Source organism: Aptenodytes patagonicus, chromosome 8 (assembly GCF_965638725.1).
Source record: "Aptenodytes patagonicus chromosome 8, bAptPat1.pri.cur, whole genome shotgun sequence".
NCBI classification, from domain to species: domain Eukaryota; kingdom Metazoa; phylum Chordata; class Aves; order Sphenisciformes; family Spheniscidae; genus Aptenodytes; species Aptenodytes patagonicus.
Window position 1 is genome coordinate 920,209 of NC_134956.1, and position 13,731 is coordinate 933,939.

At 55.4% G+C, this 13,731-nt stretch overlaps 1 protein-coding gene across 2 annotated transcripts in view; it reads left to right on the forward strand.

Moving 5' to 3' along the window:
• Positions 1-12,221: 12,221 nt before the first annotated feature.
• The window catches only part of PHF2 (PHD finger protein 2), an 89,236-nt gene continuing 87,726 nt past the window's right edge, over positions 12,222-13,731 (forward strand). Inside the window, exon 1 of one of the 2 annotated variants that reach the window (XM_076345913.1) lies at positions 12,222-12,426. In XM_076345913.1, coding sequence (XP_076202028.1) covers positions 12,329-12,426 — 98 coding nt within the window. In that variant the 5' untranslated portion in view covers positions 12,222-12,328. The remainder of the gene's footprint in view (positions 12,427-13,731) is intronic. The other variant, XM_076345912.1, reaches the window with a different exon arrangement.

The window sequence follows — 13,731 nt, forward strand, 5'->3', positions numbered from 1 at the left end:
GGAACATCGCCGTCGAACCCAGAACCAACACCGAGTTTATGGTTTGCCCTCTCGGTGGGTATGTGCAGGTCAGCAACTGAGGGTTCGGGTGGTGCAGCGGTGGGTGCTCTGGTAGGCTGGGGGAACCGAACAATAGTCTGTGACTCTGCACCCCTTGAGGGCAAGCACGGGGCCGCCTGTCCTCCCTCTTGTCTTGAGTAGCTTCCTGCAGGAAACGAGATGCATTTCAAATTAATTTAGTCCTCTTCCAAAGAGTTAAACTGACTCGGGAATCGGTGATCCTACGGGATGACCAGGTATTGCCTGGGCTTGCTCCTGAAGAATGCCTTTCACACGTGAGTTTATACATCAGCAAGTACGTTACGTTCTGTTATACGCTATGTTACATGGACCGTTCTAGTGTGCTAACTAAAGCAGTTAATGCTTTGTAATCATCTATTACCCACGTGTAGACAGGTTGCCTGCATCTCCTGTAACAATACTGGGGACTCCACTTTGACAGCAGCTCAGCCCTGAGCGTGGAGGCATTGACGCTGCTGACTTGTATTTTGCCGGTGGTCCCCTCTAGCCGCATTCATCTCTGGGATCGGGAAGCCCGGGGGCTGCAGCGTGCCCGCTGTAGCCGGGGAATGGGGTGTTGGGCTTCTCCTGTTGCCTGAAGGTTTCCTGTTAGTGACCCAGAAGAAGGTCTCGGGCACCGAGTGTGGAGGCTGAAGCCGGCTCCTCGCCACGCAGCAGGTCTTTGCATCCAAGCACGCCCCTGCGGATGCAGCGTCTGGAACGGGTGCCCAAGGCGAGGGGGGGGGGGGCTATTGCTACTTATAAAGGCCAAAGGGCTCTATGAGAAGTGAGCCTTTTTATTTCTAAAGTGAAAACTTGATACGAATAAAGATGATGGCTCTCAGACCGCTCGGCTTGAATAGAACAGAATAGAATAGAATAGAATAGAATAGAATAGAATAGTTCAGTTGGGAAGGACCTACAACAGTCACCTAGTCCAACTGCCTGACCACTTCAGGGCTGGCCAGAAGTTAAAGCAAATTATTAAGGGCATTGTCCAAATGCCTCTTGAACGCTGAGAGGCTCGGGGCATTGACCACCTCTCCGGGAAGCCTGTTCCAGGGTTTGATCACCATCTTGGTAAAGAAATGCTTCCTATGTGACCAATATCTCATCATCCACCTCCAAGATGAGTTAAACTGGGAGAATCGGCCACTGGGGTGGGGACGTGTGGCCACCGTCCATCCCACGCCAACGGGCTTAGCTGTCAGCTGAGGGCAGAGCCCTGCCCGCTGCTCACTTGCAAGCAACTAAAGCCTCGATGCTCCTCCCTAGGCTGGCCTTGCTAATTGTTTAACTGTGTTGTTAATGACTAATAGTGATCTGTGTGCTGCAGTCAATCACTTTTAGTGCATTTTTTACATCCAATCTTCAGTGAGTCCTTAAACACAGGCAGGTGGGTAATTACTGACAGCGGAGAAGATTTAGGGGCCGGGGGGTCTCTGTGCAGGGGGAGCCCAGCGCGGGCAACCCAGAGCATTTTTTGTTCTCTGCTCTCGCACGTTAAGTGCAGCGTTGTGTTACGGACGGAGGAAAATGAGATGTAAGATGGTACGAGGCCAAAGAGCCCCCCGCCCACCGGGGATGGCGAGCAGCGGGGGCGAGGAAGAGCCGCGACCATTTTATTTCCTGCGCTCGCGGTTGTGCTATTTAAGGCGGTGGTTGCGTCGCTGGATGGCTGCGTCATGGGCCAGGGGGGCGTACGCCTGCCTGAGAGAGCAGCAGCCGCTGCGCTACCTTCCAGATCCTCTTTAAAAAGTCTTGAAGGGGCGAGTTTTTCAGGGTTGGGGAAAGCCCTGCGACCAGGAGAGTCCTGCAGCGACCGACGGCCCATCAGTAAAAGGTTCTGATCACCCCTCATGAGCAGGGTCCCTCACGCCGGTGCGCAGGATGCAGCCCCAGCGCCCGGTTGCGGCGAGGACGGGGAATGGGATAGTGCAGCCATGGCTCCTGTGCTGTGAAGAGGTGAAAAGTGAGATCATGGGCACGTTTTTCAATGCGGTCAGTGCTTGAGAGCATAATTGTCCAGACCTGAAGCAGATTACAGCTCCCTCAGTGAAAGTCTGTATAATCCTTCTAATTGCGTTGAAAACTCATAAAATGACCAGAGCCGAGTCTGGTCACGCCGAACCGCTGGGTAAGAGCGCGCAGGCGGGAGCTGGGGACGTGCAGCCTTGGGGCAAGGCGAGATCACCAGCATCTGCTGCCCCCTCTCCCGGGGAAGCCCCGTCCCCATCGGGTACCGCTCTCCCCTGGGAGCTGGCAGGGTCGTGCAGCGGGTTGGAGTGGGATGGTTCCCAATGTTAGTGCCCCACTGGTGTTCCCTGTCCCCGAGACATCCCACCCACCCGTGGGTGAATGCCTCAACTGCAGCAGCTCCCCGGGGGCGGCGTGAAGGGCCGGGGCCGCGCCAGCTGCAGGGATACACCCCCGCAGCCACCTGAACCCTCAGGGTGGGTTTTGCAGGGTTTAGTAGCCCCATCTTTAACTGTGACTACTACAAATTAATAAAAAGGAAGAAGTAGTTTTGCATTAAACATTCCCTAAAAGGCTGTTGTTTAAAAGACAATACGTTGCTTAAAACTGCTTGGTAACTTTAACGAAGGCAGTGGCAGTATCCATGCAGAGCAAGTGTGTAATTCTTTCCTGCCCGTGGTTACAGCAGGTTTTGCTCTGCTCCCCTCTGGGCACTGCCCCGAGCCCGGGGGGTTCTTTGTGACCCCTTTTTCCTCCTTGTCTGATGAGTTATGGGGGCTACGCCCTCCTTTCCTCTGGGCCAGTGCGAGTGCCTGCGGCTGCTCCTGCAGTCGCCTCCTCCAAACCTGGAGGGGCCGTGGGTCTCTCCCCCGACGCTCATCTGCTGCATGATCCTCACTTCTGCCTCGTCCTAGACCCTGACCTGAACCACGGGCCCGTGCTCTGCTCAACCTGCCATGCCCTGGTCCAGCACGCCGCGGCAGGAGGGGACTCGGCGGCAGGAGGGGATGCAGCATGTGCCAGCGCAGCCCAGCTGAGAGCAAACCCATGGCCCCTGCACGGCCCAGAGCCCCCGTCCTGAGTTTTGCCCTGAGACACCTCTCCTTGGACCAGGCGGAGGAGAGCGAGAAGCTCCTGAGCCCTTCCCCGGGGGCTTTGCCTTCCCACAGCAAAGCAGCAGGTAAGAGCTAAATACTGTCTCTCTTCATTTAACAGCCAAGTAGAGGACGCTAATGCCATGAGGGATTCAGGGGTTTTGGCAGGAAAAGGTGTATTTCTGAAAGTACTATGGGATTGTAATCTGCCCTTGGTTTGGCATTTAGGTCTGGGGCTTGCTGGTGTGTTTTGCGAGATAAATGGCTAGGGGGGTGCCCTGGTGTCTGGTTGAAATCGCGACTGTTCACACGTGGCTATGTGAACTAATACAGCAATTTAAAAAAACACGAAATGAAGGATGAAAACAAAGATATTAAGTAAAATGTGGGCAAGGTACCACAGAAAAGCAGGAACGTCACAAAGTACTGACAACATTCAGCTTAATTCATAGTGGTTCTGTTACAGTATTTGTAATAAAACATAACATTTAGTGACCTGTTATCTGACGTATTAAATGACTGCTGGGTGCGGCTGGTGAGCGCAAAGGACGAAGGATGCAGGTGAAGAACTAACCGAGGGAAAGGGGGAGGGAGAGGAACGAGGACATGTGCAACTGCCACTGCATGGATGGGATGGGATGGGATGGGATGGGATGGGATGGGATGGGATGGGATGGGATGGGAGCAGAGGGCCGGCCGGCAGGATGCTGAACAGCTGCTGGAAGGTGGTGTTGGAGACAGGCGGCTCTCAGGGGTGCTGGCTCGGAGGCGCAGCACCCACGGGTGCCCGGAGCCTCCCGGAGGGGACGAGGGCGAGGGCAGAAACCCCGGCCCGTGGGTCGGGCTGGGCGAGCTCACTCGCTGCTGCTGGGCTGGAGGTAGGCAGATCACGCTTGGTTTTCATCTGCCTTTTCAGAGGATGCATCGAGGTTGTGTCTCGGGGCGACGTCTCAGCAGGTCTGCGGTCAGCGGCGGATTTTGCCACTTGCTTCAGGCCAGGCAGCACCTTCCCTGCAAAGGTCCAAGAAGCGTGTCCCCAAGTGTCATTTCTAGTAAACCTCAGCAATGCAAATGGCCTTTTGCTTTGTGTCTCCCTGTCAGAGTCATGTTCGTCTAACATTTAATTCTGCTTTATTTATACTCTGCCTTCTGTTTTATAACAGGCTCTCAGCAAATTGAATGAGAAAACTTATAAACACTTTATAAAACTCTTTTACTTCGTAAACTTTGGGCTTCTTTGGCTTCATAAAAAATGAGCTTCCTGATCCCTAATAAAACACAGTGGGGAGAGGCGAAATAAATGTGAATTTGACTGACGACAGTGACGGGATCGTGTGCATCTTCCTCCTTTATGAAGTTCCAGACTAGAAAATGCTTCTGGTCCTGCGTGGACTACACCATGTAGAAGATGGAGACAGAAGGCAGCTCCCAGCACAGCAGCGTGCTCTGGGTGAAAAATAACAAAAATCGAGTCCAACTGCCAAGTTATGAAACCTTGCTTACAAATGGTTTAACTGTTTATAAAAAAACATTTTGCATGAGGCTCCACTGTGGCCACATTACTTGAGTAACTGCGGCCAAAATCCTTTTTTAAATAGTGTTTTTTGAAAGCTGTTGCCCGGGTTGGCAGCCTGCGTAGGCTGGGGAGAGCCACGCCGGCCGAGCCAGCGACGATGCTCCTGTGCCCAGCACCATGGAGCAAGCCCCGGAGGAGCCTGGCATTTCCCCCCTCCCCAGAACATGACTTTTCCCCCCGAAATGTGGCAACCAAGTACTGATTTCCAGAGATTGCAACTGAATCTCTTCTAACAGCTCTTCTGCTTGGTGCACCTCAGCCCTTGTACCTGGCCGGTGACTCCTGGTCTTACGACGGCAGTGGTGAGCAGCCCGGCTGGCCTCGCCCCAAGAACCAACCCTAAGAGAAAGGATTAGTAAGACACATTTTAAGAAATATTAACGTATTTTTCCCTTCTTCCTGCCTTTCGATTCTTTTTATCTGCAGCGCTGCCCGGGGACTTTGCTCTGGTTTTCACTTTGCATTGGCGCTGGTGTGTTCAGGCCGTTGTTCCTGGGGGGGCTCAGGCGTGGTTTGGGGGGGGCTCAGGTGTGGTTTGGGGGGGCTCAGGCGTGGTTTGGGGGCTCAGACGTACCGTGCAGCAGATGAAGCGAGGCCCTTGCAGGGAAGGAGCGGAGCGGATCGCTGCTGCTCTCCCCCAGCGGATTGGTTTTGAGGGAGGTCTCCTTGCTGGCGCTGCTGCACCTCTGTGTAGGTGCCACCTCTGTGTAGGTGCCACCTCTGTGTAGGTGGCAGCTCCGCCTGCGCTCCGGCGGCTCCTGCAGCCCTGGGAGCTGGGTCGCACTGGTGGCGGAGGTTGTTACCGTTTGCCAGGGGGGTTATTGTACCTGCTAATCTGGATTTACAGCTGCTGTGTACTGCCCGAATTGGCCATTGCTATAGAAAACAGAAGAGTTTAACCAGAACTTAAGAAAGAGGCAACAACTGGGTGTGGCATGAGAGGGATGCGCTGGAATATCATGTCTTGGGGGTTTTATTTTTTTTAATGTAAATGAGCGTGAATACCGGTGCTTCAGACGTTACATTTGCTTGCAGAGCCTGAAGAGGGCTGCCGAGCCTAACCCGATCGTGCTTGATGGGGAGGAGCTGGTGGCGATGGGGAGGGAGACTGGACGGAGTCGGGAGAGGGAAACACATACACATTTTCCTTTCTTCCCGCCCCCCCCCCCCGCAACCTCTATCAAAACACCTCCTAAGCACTGGGGATCTTCTAGCGTGTATGGAACTCGGGCACTGAGCAGATGATGAGGACAGTGTAATACCCGTGCTGGGAAACAGCGTAACTCTTGGAGCAAGTGTGCTCCCAGGAGCACCTTGCACGAAGTAGAGCCGATTCGGTAACAAAAGGCTCTGAAAGGCTCCGAGCGCTGCAGCCGTGGGTGCCACACGGGTGCTGCTTTCTGTGATTGCAAGTGATTCTCAGGGTCTGAGCGGTTCCCACTCGATGCCACCCAACGCAGGCGATTAGGGCTGGTGCAGGCCAAGGAGAGGGAGGGGTGGACCCCACCAGCGGGCCTGGGGGTCTCTGCAGAGCTCCCCCCGCACCAGCCCGGCGTGCTGACGGTCCCGCAGGGATGACCCCAAAAATAACAGCGGTCCCATTGAACCGCTCAGTGCTCCCTAACCACGGGCCACGATGGAAACTGGGACCAGTCCCAGGCAAGCCATGGGGCACCCCGGGGCGAGCAGCCCCGCAGATCCCGAGGCTGCGGGTGGCCGTGGCCTTGCCAGGGGCTGAGCCGGCTCCCACCATCTGTGCTAGCCTCCATCTCCTGCTCCCTGCTGCTTGCTTCACTGTTGTGCAAACCTCCTGCCATCCTACTCCGGCCTTATTTTTGCTCTTCCAAATGAGGCTCCGCTGCCCTTTTAACTCCCTGGGTGCAGCCAGGAGGCGTACGGAGGTTTTGCTTTTTTCCCTGGCCCCCAGCACGGAGGGCACGGGGTGCTCCTTGGGTCTTTTTTTAATTATTATTTATTTAAGTTATTCTCGGGAAGGTTACATTAAATGAAGAACTGCACACATAACATGAACGGTGAGTGAAAAGATGTAGCTGGCATGATACCTCCTGCCACATGGGCTTTGAACTTCAGGACCACATTTAATGGAAATATTTCTGCTGCTGAAATAAGCGTTCGCTTCTGTCGCTGAGCTTGGTGAAATGTGACAGTCATTTCACTGCTGTACACCCTGCTGTAAAATACAGGCAAAAACCGCTTCAGAAATATTTCTGTACTCAGCGTTCATTAAGCTGTAGGAGGCTTTGGTCGCCAGGTCTCGGCAGTATCACGCCCAGCCCCTGCGTGAGCCAGTGCTGGGCAGTAAAGCAGGCTGGCTTTGCTCAGCCAGGGCTTCCTGCGGAAAGCACCTACCGACGCCGCTGCCCACCCGAAAGGCTGCAGGGCACGGTCTGGGAGATGCTGCGGGGCCTCCTAAGGCTTTCATTCCGGACTGCCTAATCGCCCACACAGTAACGCATTAAATGTTTTCAATATTAAATGCAACGTCAATGTTTTAGACTCGGACCCGTTCGCGCTCTTCCTTCAATTGCGTGCTCAGGTGCAGTGAGCTAGGAGTAAGGTGCATCTCTCGGCTCATCCGCACACCGCGAGGAAGTGTTCTTTCCACTGCCGTAACACGGGGGAGTGCAGACATGTTGTTCTTGGTCCTCTTTTCCCCAAAATAAATATCGAAACATAATGACAAAGACGTACCATGAAGAAACTATGAGTCCACCAGCAGAAAGGAGGACTTCTGGCCTGCCTGCTCGCCTCGGGCAGTTATCCTGCCTGGCAGCCACCAAGGAGAACTGGTGCCCAGGTGGAGTTGCCGACGCTGCTTTCTACCGCGCTGCCAGCTGCTTCCCAAGGCAGGCTCCTGCCCTGTGCTCCTGCCTCTCCCCACGCCTCCTCTCCACGCGTGCCCCTGAGGCTACGGCACGGCAGTACGGGGGGGCCACTGTGAATTTTCTGAGTTAGTACAATTGTCTTCCCTAAAAAATAAAATAAAAAACAAAATAAAGCATCTGAAAATTTAAAATCGTGTAAGAGAAACTGGTAACTTTTTATTGACACCTGATAGGATGATCAAAGTTCAGATTTTGTCTGTGTACTCTGTACAGATCCTGGTGACCCACAATAAACACAAGATTTTAATGTCAGTATGACACTGACGCCCAATGAAGTCACTTCTCCATGTCGAGATGGTGCGTGACACTAGGTTGTGTGCCGAAATACAAGGCAAGAGAGAAGTGCTTAAGTGAGAAGGTGCATGTATGGACTGATAAATGCAAACTGCATTAAGAGTTATGAATGCAAACTAAATTCTTTAACTAGGTCTTTAAACTACTTTGCTACATGAAAGGCCCTTTTAAACCAGTCTCCTTTTATGACTTTAACCATTTAAAATCAAAAATGCAGTTTACATCCTCGAATGTCTTGCTTCAAACTGCACATCTCATTATTCCTCCTGGCTCGGGGTTTGCGTTTATTTGGGTATTTTGTTACAGCATTTGAACTACCCCTTTTGTGCGTTTACTGTGGAGTTCCCCGTAGGCCAGCCATGGGCTGATGGGTGCTGCTCGACCGTTGGTGCCAACCGAAACAGGACCGAAACAGGACCGAATACGGTGTGGTGTGAGATCGAACCAATTGCTGCAATAGGGAAATCTGGCGTCAGAGGGGAAAACTGGAAGGGACGTAAGCTGTCATCTGCTGACCCCTCTCCTGCTGCAGCTCAGCGATCCCTGTTCTTTCAAGGTTGGTTTCACAGATAGCTTCTTTGCAAACATTTACTTAAAGAGTAGATACGGTCAAGAGGAAAAAAGATAACTTGCTTTACTTCTCTACAGTAGCATGCAAATAACTATGGGGACAATGTGTCTAAAGCTACAGGGCATCCATCGTAAAACAGAAGGACCTTGTACATACCACTGCAGAGGAAATCAATAGGAAGAACACTAAAAAATGGTAAGAAAAACTGGGAAGCTCAAAAAATGATAGCAGTCCTTCCCTCTGCGCTGATGACCAAGCCTGAACCCTTTCTGAGCACCACACCAGAGGTGGGACTGGAGAGCTCAGTACTGTGAGCCATCACTGTTCAAACTAAAGGAGCAGATGGAGGCTCTTCCGAAGCGCCCACTTCAGGGCATCGCCGTCGGTGAGACTTCTCCTCCCAGGTCATTTAAATACTCCTGAAAAAGCCCATCCTCCCCCGTGAGCTCCAAGAGAGCAGCAGATCTCTTCGCGTGACGTAGCCGCTGGACTCCTCGCGCTGTGTCAGCCACGTGAACGTCCAACTGCTTACTGCCCGCAGGGTCTGCGACCACCATGCAGATGTTTTCTGGGTATCTGTTTGGGCCAACGCTGCTGATTTTTTTTCCAATTGGTTTAGAAGTACGTATTAAAAAGTCACTTCAAAATTTCAAAAAAGTTAACTCGATGATCAAATGATGTTTTGCAGAGGCAGCTCAGCATAGCTCCACCACTCGCTCCTCCCTGCCCGAGAGCAGCCAAGCACCCTCCTTGCGTGGCTTCTAGATCGAAATACTCATGGAAAAATCAGGACAATGAGACAACCTCACCAATTAGTTTATCTGCTAATCCCCGGCAAAACGATGAGTAAGACATCCGAGTTGCCAGAACAGAGCCACCAAGTCTCTCGTAATTTGTTTCCATGCAATATCAGGAATGTCGGCTCTAGCAGCCTCCAGCACAACTTAAGATAATCCAACTGACTTTGCAGAGGAAAGGAGTAAAAATATTGACCCCGCGAGCACAGCTCTGCTGCTGGATACAACCATCACCCGAGGAGCAGCGCGGGACAGCTGAGGAGCCTTGAACTGCTCCAGCCCCATTTGCAGAGGAGTGTCTGGCTACACCCTCGTACGTCCCAGCTGCCTTTTGTTGTGGTCACCAAAATCCCCGCAGCATTAAGAGGGTTTAGCTCATCAGCGGCTGCAGTGGAGACATGCTGACACTAGAATTTCGGGCGGTGCTTTGGAAATAGGGCTGTTTTCATGGAGATGCTCATGGGACTTGAGGGAAGGCAACGAGGACATAATTTTTCACAGCTCATATGGGCTTGGTGTGAGCAAAGCCCATAAAATAACTGGGAGGAGACGAGCACAGAACGTGGTACGATGAGCTGCCACGCTTGCAAGTGCTTCCGTGCTCCTTAAAAATTAAAAGGCTGGTTTTACAAAAGGAAGAAGGCACTCCGGCATGCATTTCGGGTGTGCAGAGGCAAGAAGCCCAATTTCTGGGTGACTGTCCCATACCAAAGGGCATCAAAATCGCTGAATACTCTGTTCAAACCCGTCCTGCAGAGCGCAGAGGTGCTGGTAGATGCACTTGGCATTGGCGAGCAGTGAACAGACTCTGTAAAGATGCGTGCGACTCTCGTGATGGCTCCCAAGCCTTTCCTCCTCATCCTGCTTTACTCCCTAGACTTGCTCTTCTACTTTCTGGTTGAAGCTCCGAGCAATTAAAATCGTGATAGATCGATTTAAACTTAAAAGAGGTCTGATTTTTAGAGGGCAGACACTTATTGCCGCTCAGCGCGATGAAGAAAATAGGCCCCTTTGCGCGTCTCGAGACATTCAAAACATGTCATTCAAAACAACTGAGTCACGATTTAAAATGCAGGCCTATAATCTTCCCCCCGCACTACCACACCTTGAGCTATGTCAGAAATTCAATTTCGCTCTCCTAAACATCCATGGTGGACCAGAGCGTGCCGTTTCTGACGCTAGCTCTGCACGAACAGCGGCTGAAAGTCATTTCTGTGGCATGTAAATTCAGTGGGCAAGGCAAGTAATTTTGACAGTCCCTCTTCAGTTGTCCTAGGCAGGTTCTGCCTTTACGAACAATGTGTATCTCTGTAGAAAAACCTAGAATTGAAGTTATTTGGCCCCTTGAATTTCCCTTGTCCTCCACAGGTGATTTCTGAGGATTTTTGCAGACTGATGAAAAAAGGCAGAGAAATGCCCGTTTTCTCCTTCTGCTCTAAGATAAATAGAAGATTTCCCCCCCCCCCCCTCTCAAATGAGATGGATTCAAGACGCTGAATCCCTCATAGCTGGAATTAAAATCACATCTCAGTTGGGACTCCCTTTGCGAGTACTTCGTAGGAAGCTCTCGTGCTTCTCAGCGAAGCGTGCCAGCGGCTATCGAACGCTCTTGGGACACAGAACCCACCGAAATGCCCCTCAGTACGATCGTATTCACCACCACACCTCTTCAGAGTTGAAGGGGGAGAGAGGTTCTGCATCCTCAATCTCGGTTCAAACTCGAGGGTTCCTCTTTTGCCCTCGCCGCCACCGCCGCCGACCCGTCTCCGTCTGAGAGGAAGCCGGTGTCTGTGGGTATGTGCAGTCTTGGGCTACGCGGACGTTATGTGCCTAAGTGGCCCTTCACAGCACGTATCCAGCACCCTCCCGCTTTGATTTGGTGCTTCGTAGGCACGAGGTATTTATTTTCGTCTCTTTGGTGCAGCAGCCCTACTTGCAACGGTGAAAGGGCTGCCACGGGCAGAGGTGGGTAACTTTAAAAGCAGTAATATAATTCTACCAACTAAAAAGGTGGGCATCTTTTTCTTTCTTAATGTAAATCAACACCCGTGCACGTTTATAGGCCCTCACCCGCCATTACCACCTAGAGACCAGACCATCAGGGCGTTATTTCTGCTGGTAGGGCAGCACGATACTTACAGCTACTTTTAAGCGTGCCTGCTCCGTGATGGCTTGTCATTAAAAGAGGGCTTTTGCGCTTCGCTCTTGCGGACACACATTTAGCATCACCCCGCGCTGTATCTGCGCGGAGGGGCGAGCGCGAGCAGCGCTACCCCCGCGCACCGGCGGCGGGGTCCGTCCCCCCCCCCCCCCCGCCCGCCCCACTGCCAGACACCCCCCCCTCCCCGGGGGGGGGGGGGGGGGGGCAGAGCCGCGCCCGGGCCGCCTTCTTTAAAAAACTCCCTCCTGGCGGCCGGGCGGTAAAAAAAAAATCCCCCCCCGCCACCCCAAAAGCCCCCCGCGCCCGCCGCCGGCAGCGCTCACCCTCCCCGCCGGCCGCTCCGCCGAGCCCCGCCGCCGCCCGCCCCGGCCCCGGCCCCGGCCCCGGCCCCAGCCCCGGCAGAGGAAATATTGCAATGTTGCAAGCTGACGTAAGGACATTACAAGGAAAGGGCTACATTTCGGAGTGTTTATGAAAAGCCTCGGTACTGTACTGTCACCAGGGGGCACGCAATAGAATGCATTTCGCCAAACATTTTGAATAATAATCATTTAACAACAACAACAACAAAAAAAAGCCCCAGTCCGGTCGGCGCTCGCAGAGCCGGAGGAACCATGCAGCCAAACTTTGGGAAGCCCTTTATTATTTTCCTGACATTGCTCGCCCGCCCTTGAGGAGCCGTAATTGCATTATCTTATTTTTTTTTTTTTCTCTTCCCCCCCCCTTCCCCCCCCTCTTTTTCTCCCTCTCCCCCACCCCGTCTCCTCGACATTGCAAATTCGCTGGCGTTTCGGCAGGAGCAGCAGCCGGAGCGACCCCGCGGCAGGAGCCGCCGCCAGCCCCGCTCGCTCCGCTCCTCCGGGCGTCCAGCCTTGTTTTGAAGGGAGCTAACATGGCGACGGTGCCCGTCTATTGCATCTGTAGGCTGCCCTACGACGTAACCCGCTTCATGATCGAGTGCGATGCCTGCAAGGACTGGTTTCACGGCAGGTAACACAAAGAGATCGGGCCTTTCCCCCCCTTTCGCCGCGGTCCCGCCGCCTTTCGCCGCCTTTTCTCCGCCGGGCAGCGCGGGGAGAGGCGCTGCCGGAGCCGCCGCCGTGTGCAGTTTTCCAACAGGCCTTTTTGGAGAGGAGGAGGAGGAGGAGCCACTCTGCCCCCGTCTCTCGCTCGCTCTCTCCCCGTTGTATTTGTTTTGTGTGCGTTTTGTTTTGTAAATTTTGCTGGATTCCCCGCACAAAGCTTCCCCCCCCCCGCCCCCATCCCCGGGGCTCCGGTGTCACCGGGGTGGGGGGGCCATTGTGCTTTCCTCGGGGAGGGGATCGTTCCCGCCGGCCGGCTGGGCGATGGCAGCGCGGCGCGGCGGCGGGCTCTTACGGCCGGGATGTTGTGTGTCCCGCGCCCCCCTCCCCTCGGCTCCACACCGCTTCCCTCACGGAGACGGGGCCCGGGGCGGCGGGGGGCCCGGCCGCGGCACGCCCGGGGGCTGGGGCGGACAGGGGGAGCGGGGGGCCGCGGCAGCGGAAGACGGGGCCCCGCCGCCCTGTCACCGGGCTCCGGCGCCTGGTGCGGCGGGCCGGGCCGGCCTCCTGGCCGGGGGGGGGGGGGGGGGGATTCCGGGCGACCCCCCTCCCCCGTCCTCCGCGGCTCCCCGGGGCGGCGGGAGCGGGGAGGAGCGGGGCGGGGGGCAGCCGGGGTGTTCCCCGGCTGACAGGGCTACCATCGCCGCGCAAGCCTTGCGGCTTAACCCTTGGCGGGGCGAGCCGAGGGCTGAGGGGAGCGCGGCGGGGCCCAGCTCCGTGCCCGCCCTGGCGGAGGGGCGGCGGGCGAGGGGAAGCCCCTCCGCGCCGGGAGCCGGGAGCCGGGAGCCGGGCGGGGCGGGAGAGCGCCTGCCCCGAGGCGGGGAGGGCCGGGCGGGGAAGACCCCGCTCGCCCAGAGCCCGCCCCTGAGCCCGGGCAGGGCACCCCCGCCCCGCGGGGAGGCGGCCGGCGGGGACCTCCGCCGCTCTGCCGCGCCTCACGGTGGGCGCCGGGCGCCTCCCCGGAGGCCCGGGCGGGGGGGGGGCGGCTGCCCTCGACCACCACCACCGCCCCCGGGCCGTCCCTGTCGCCGCCGCCGAAGCGCCCGGGGCCGGGGCCTGCCGTAGCGGCGACGGCCGCCGAGGGGGGGGGGAAGCGGCGGGCGGCGGCGGCGGCGGGGGAGGGGGAGCTTGAGCAGGGCGGGCCGGGGCGGAGGACTCCTCTTTTCGGCTCATTTCTCCCCAAACCGTCCTCGCGGAGCGCCGGCGCGGCAGA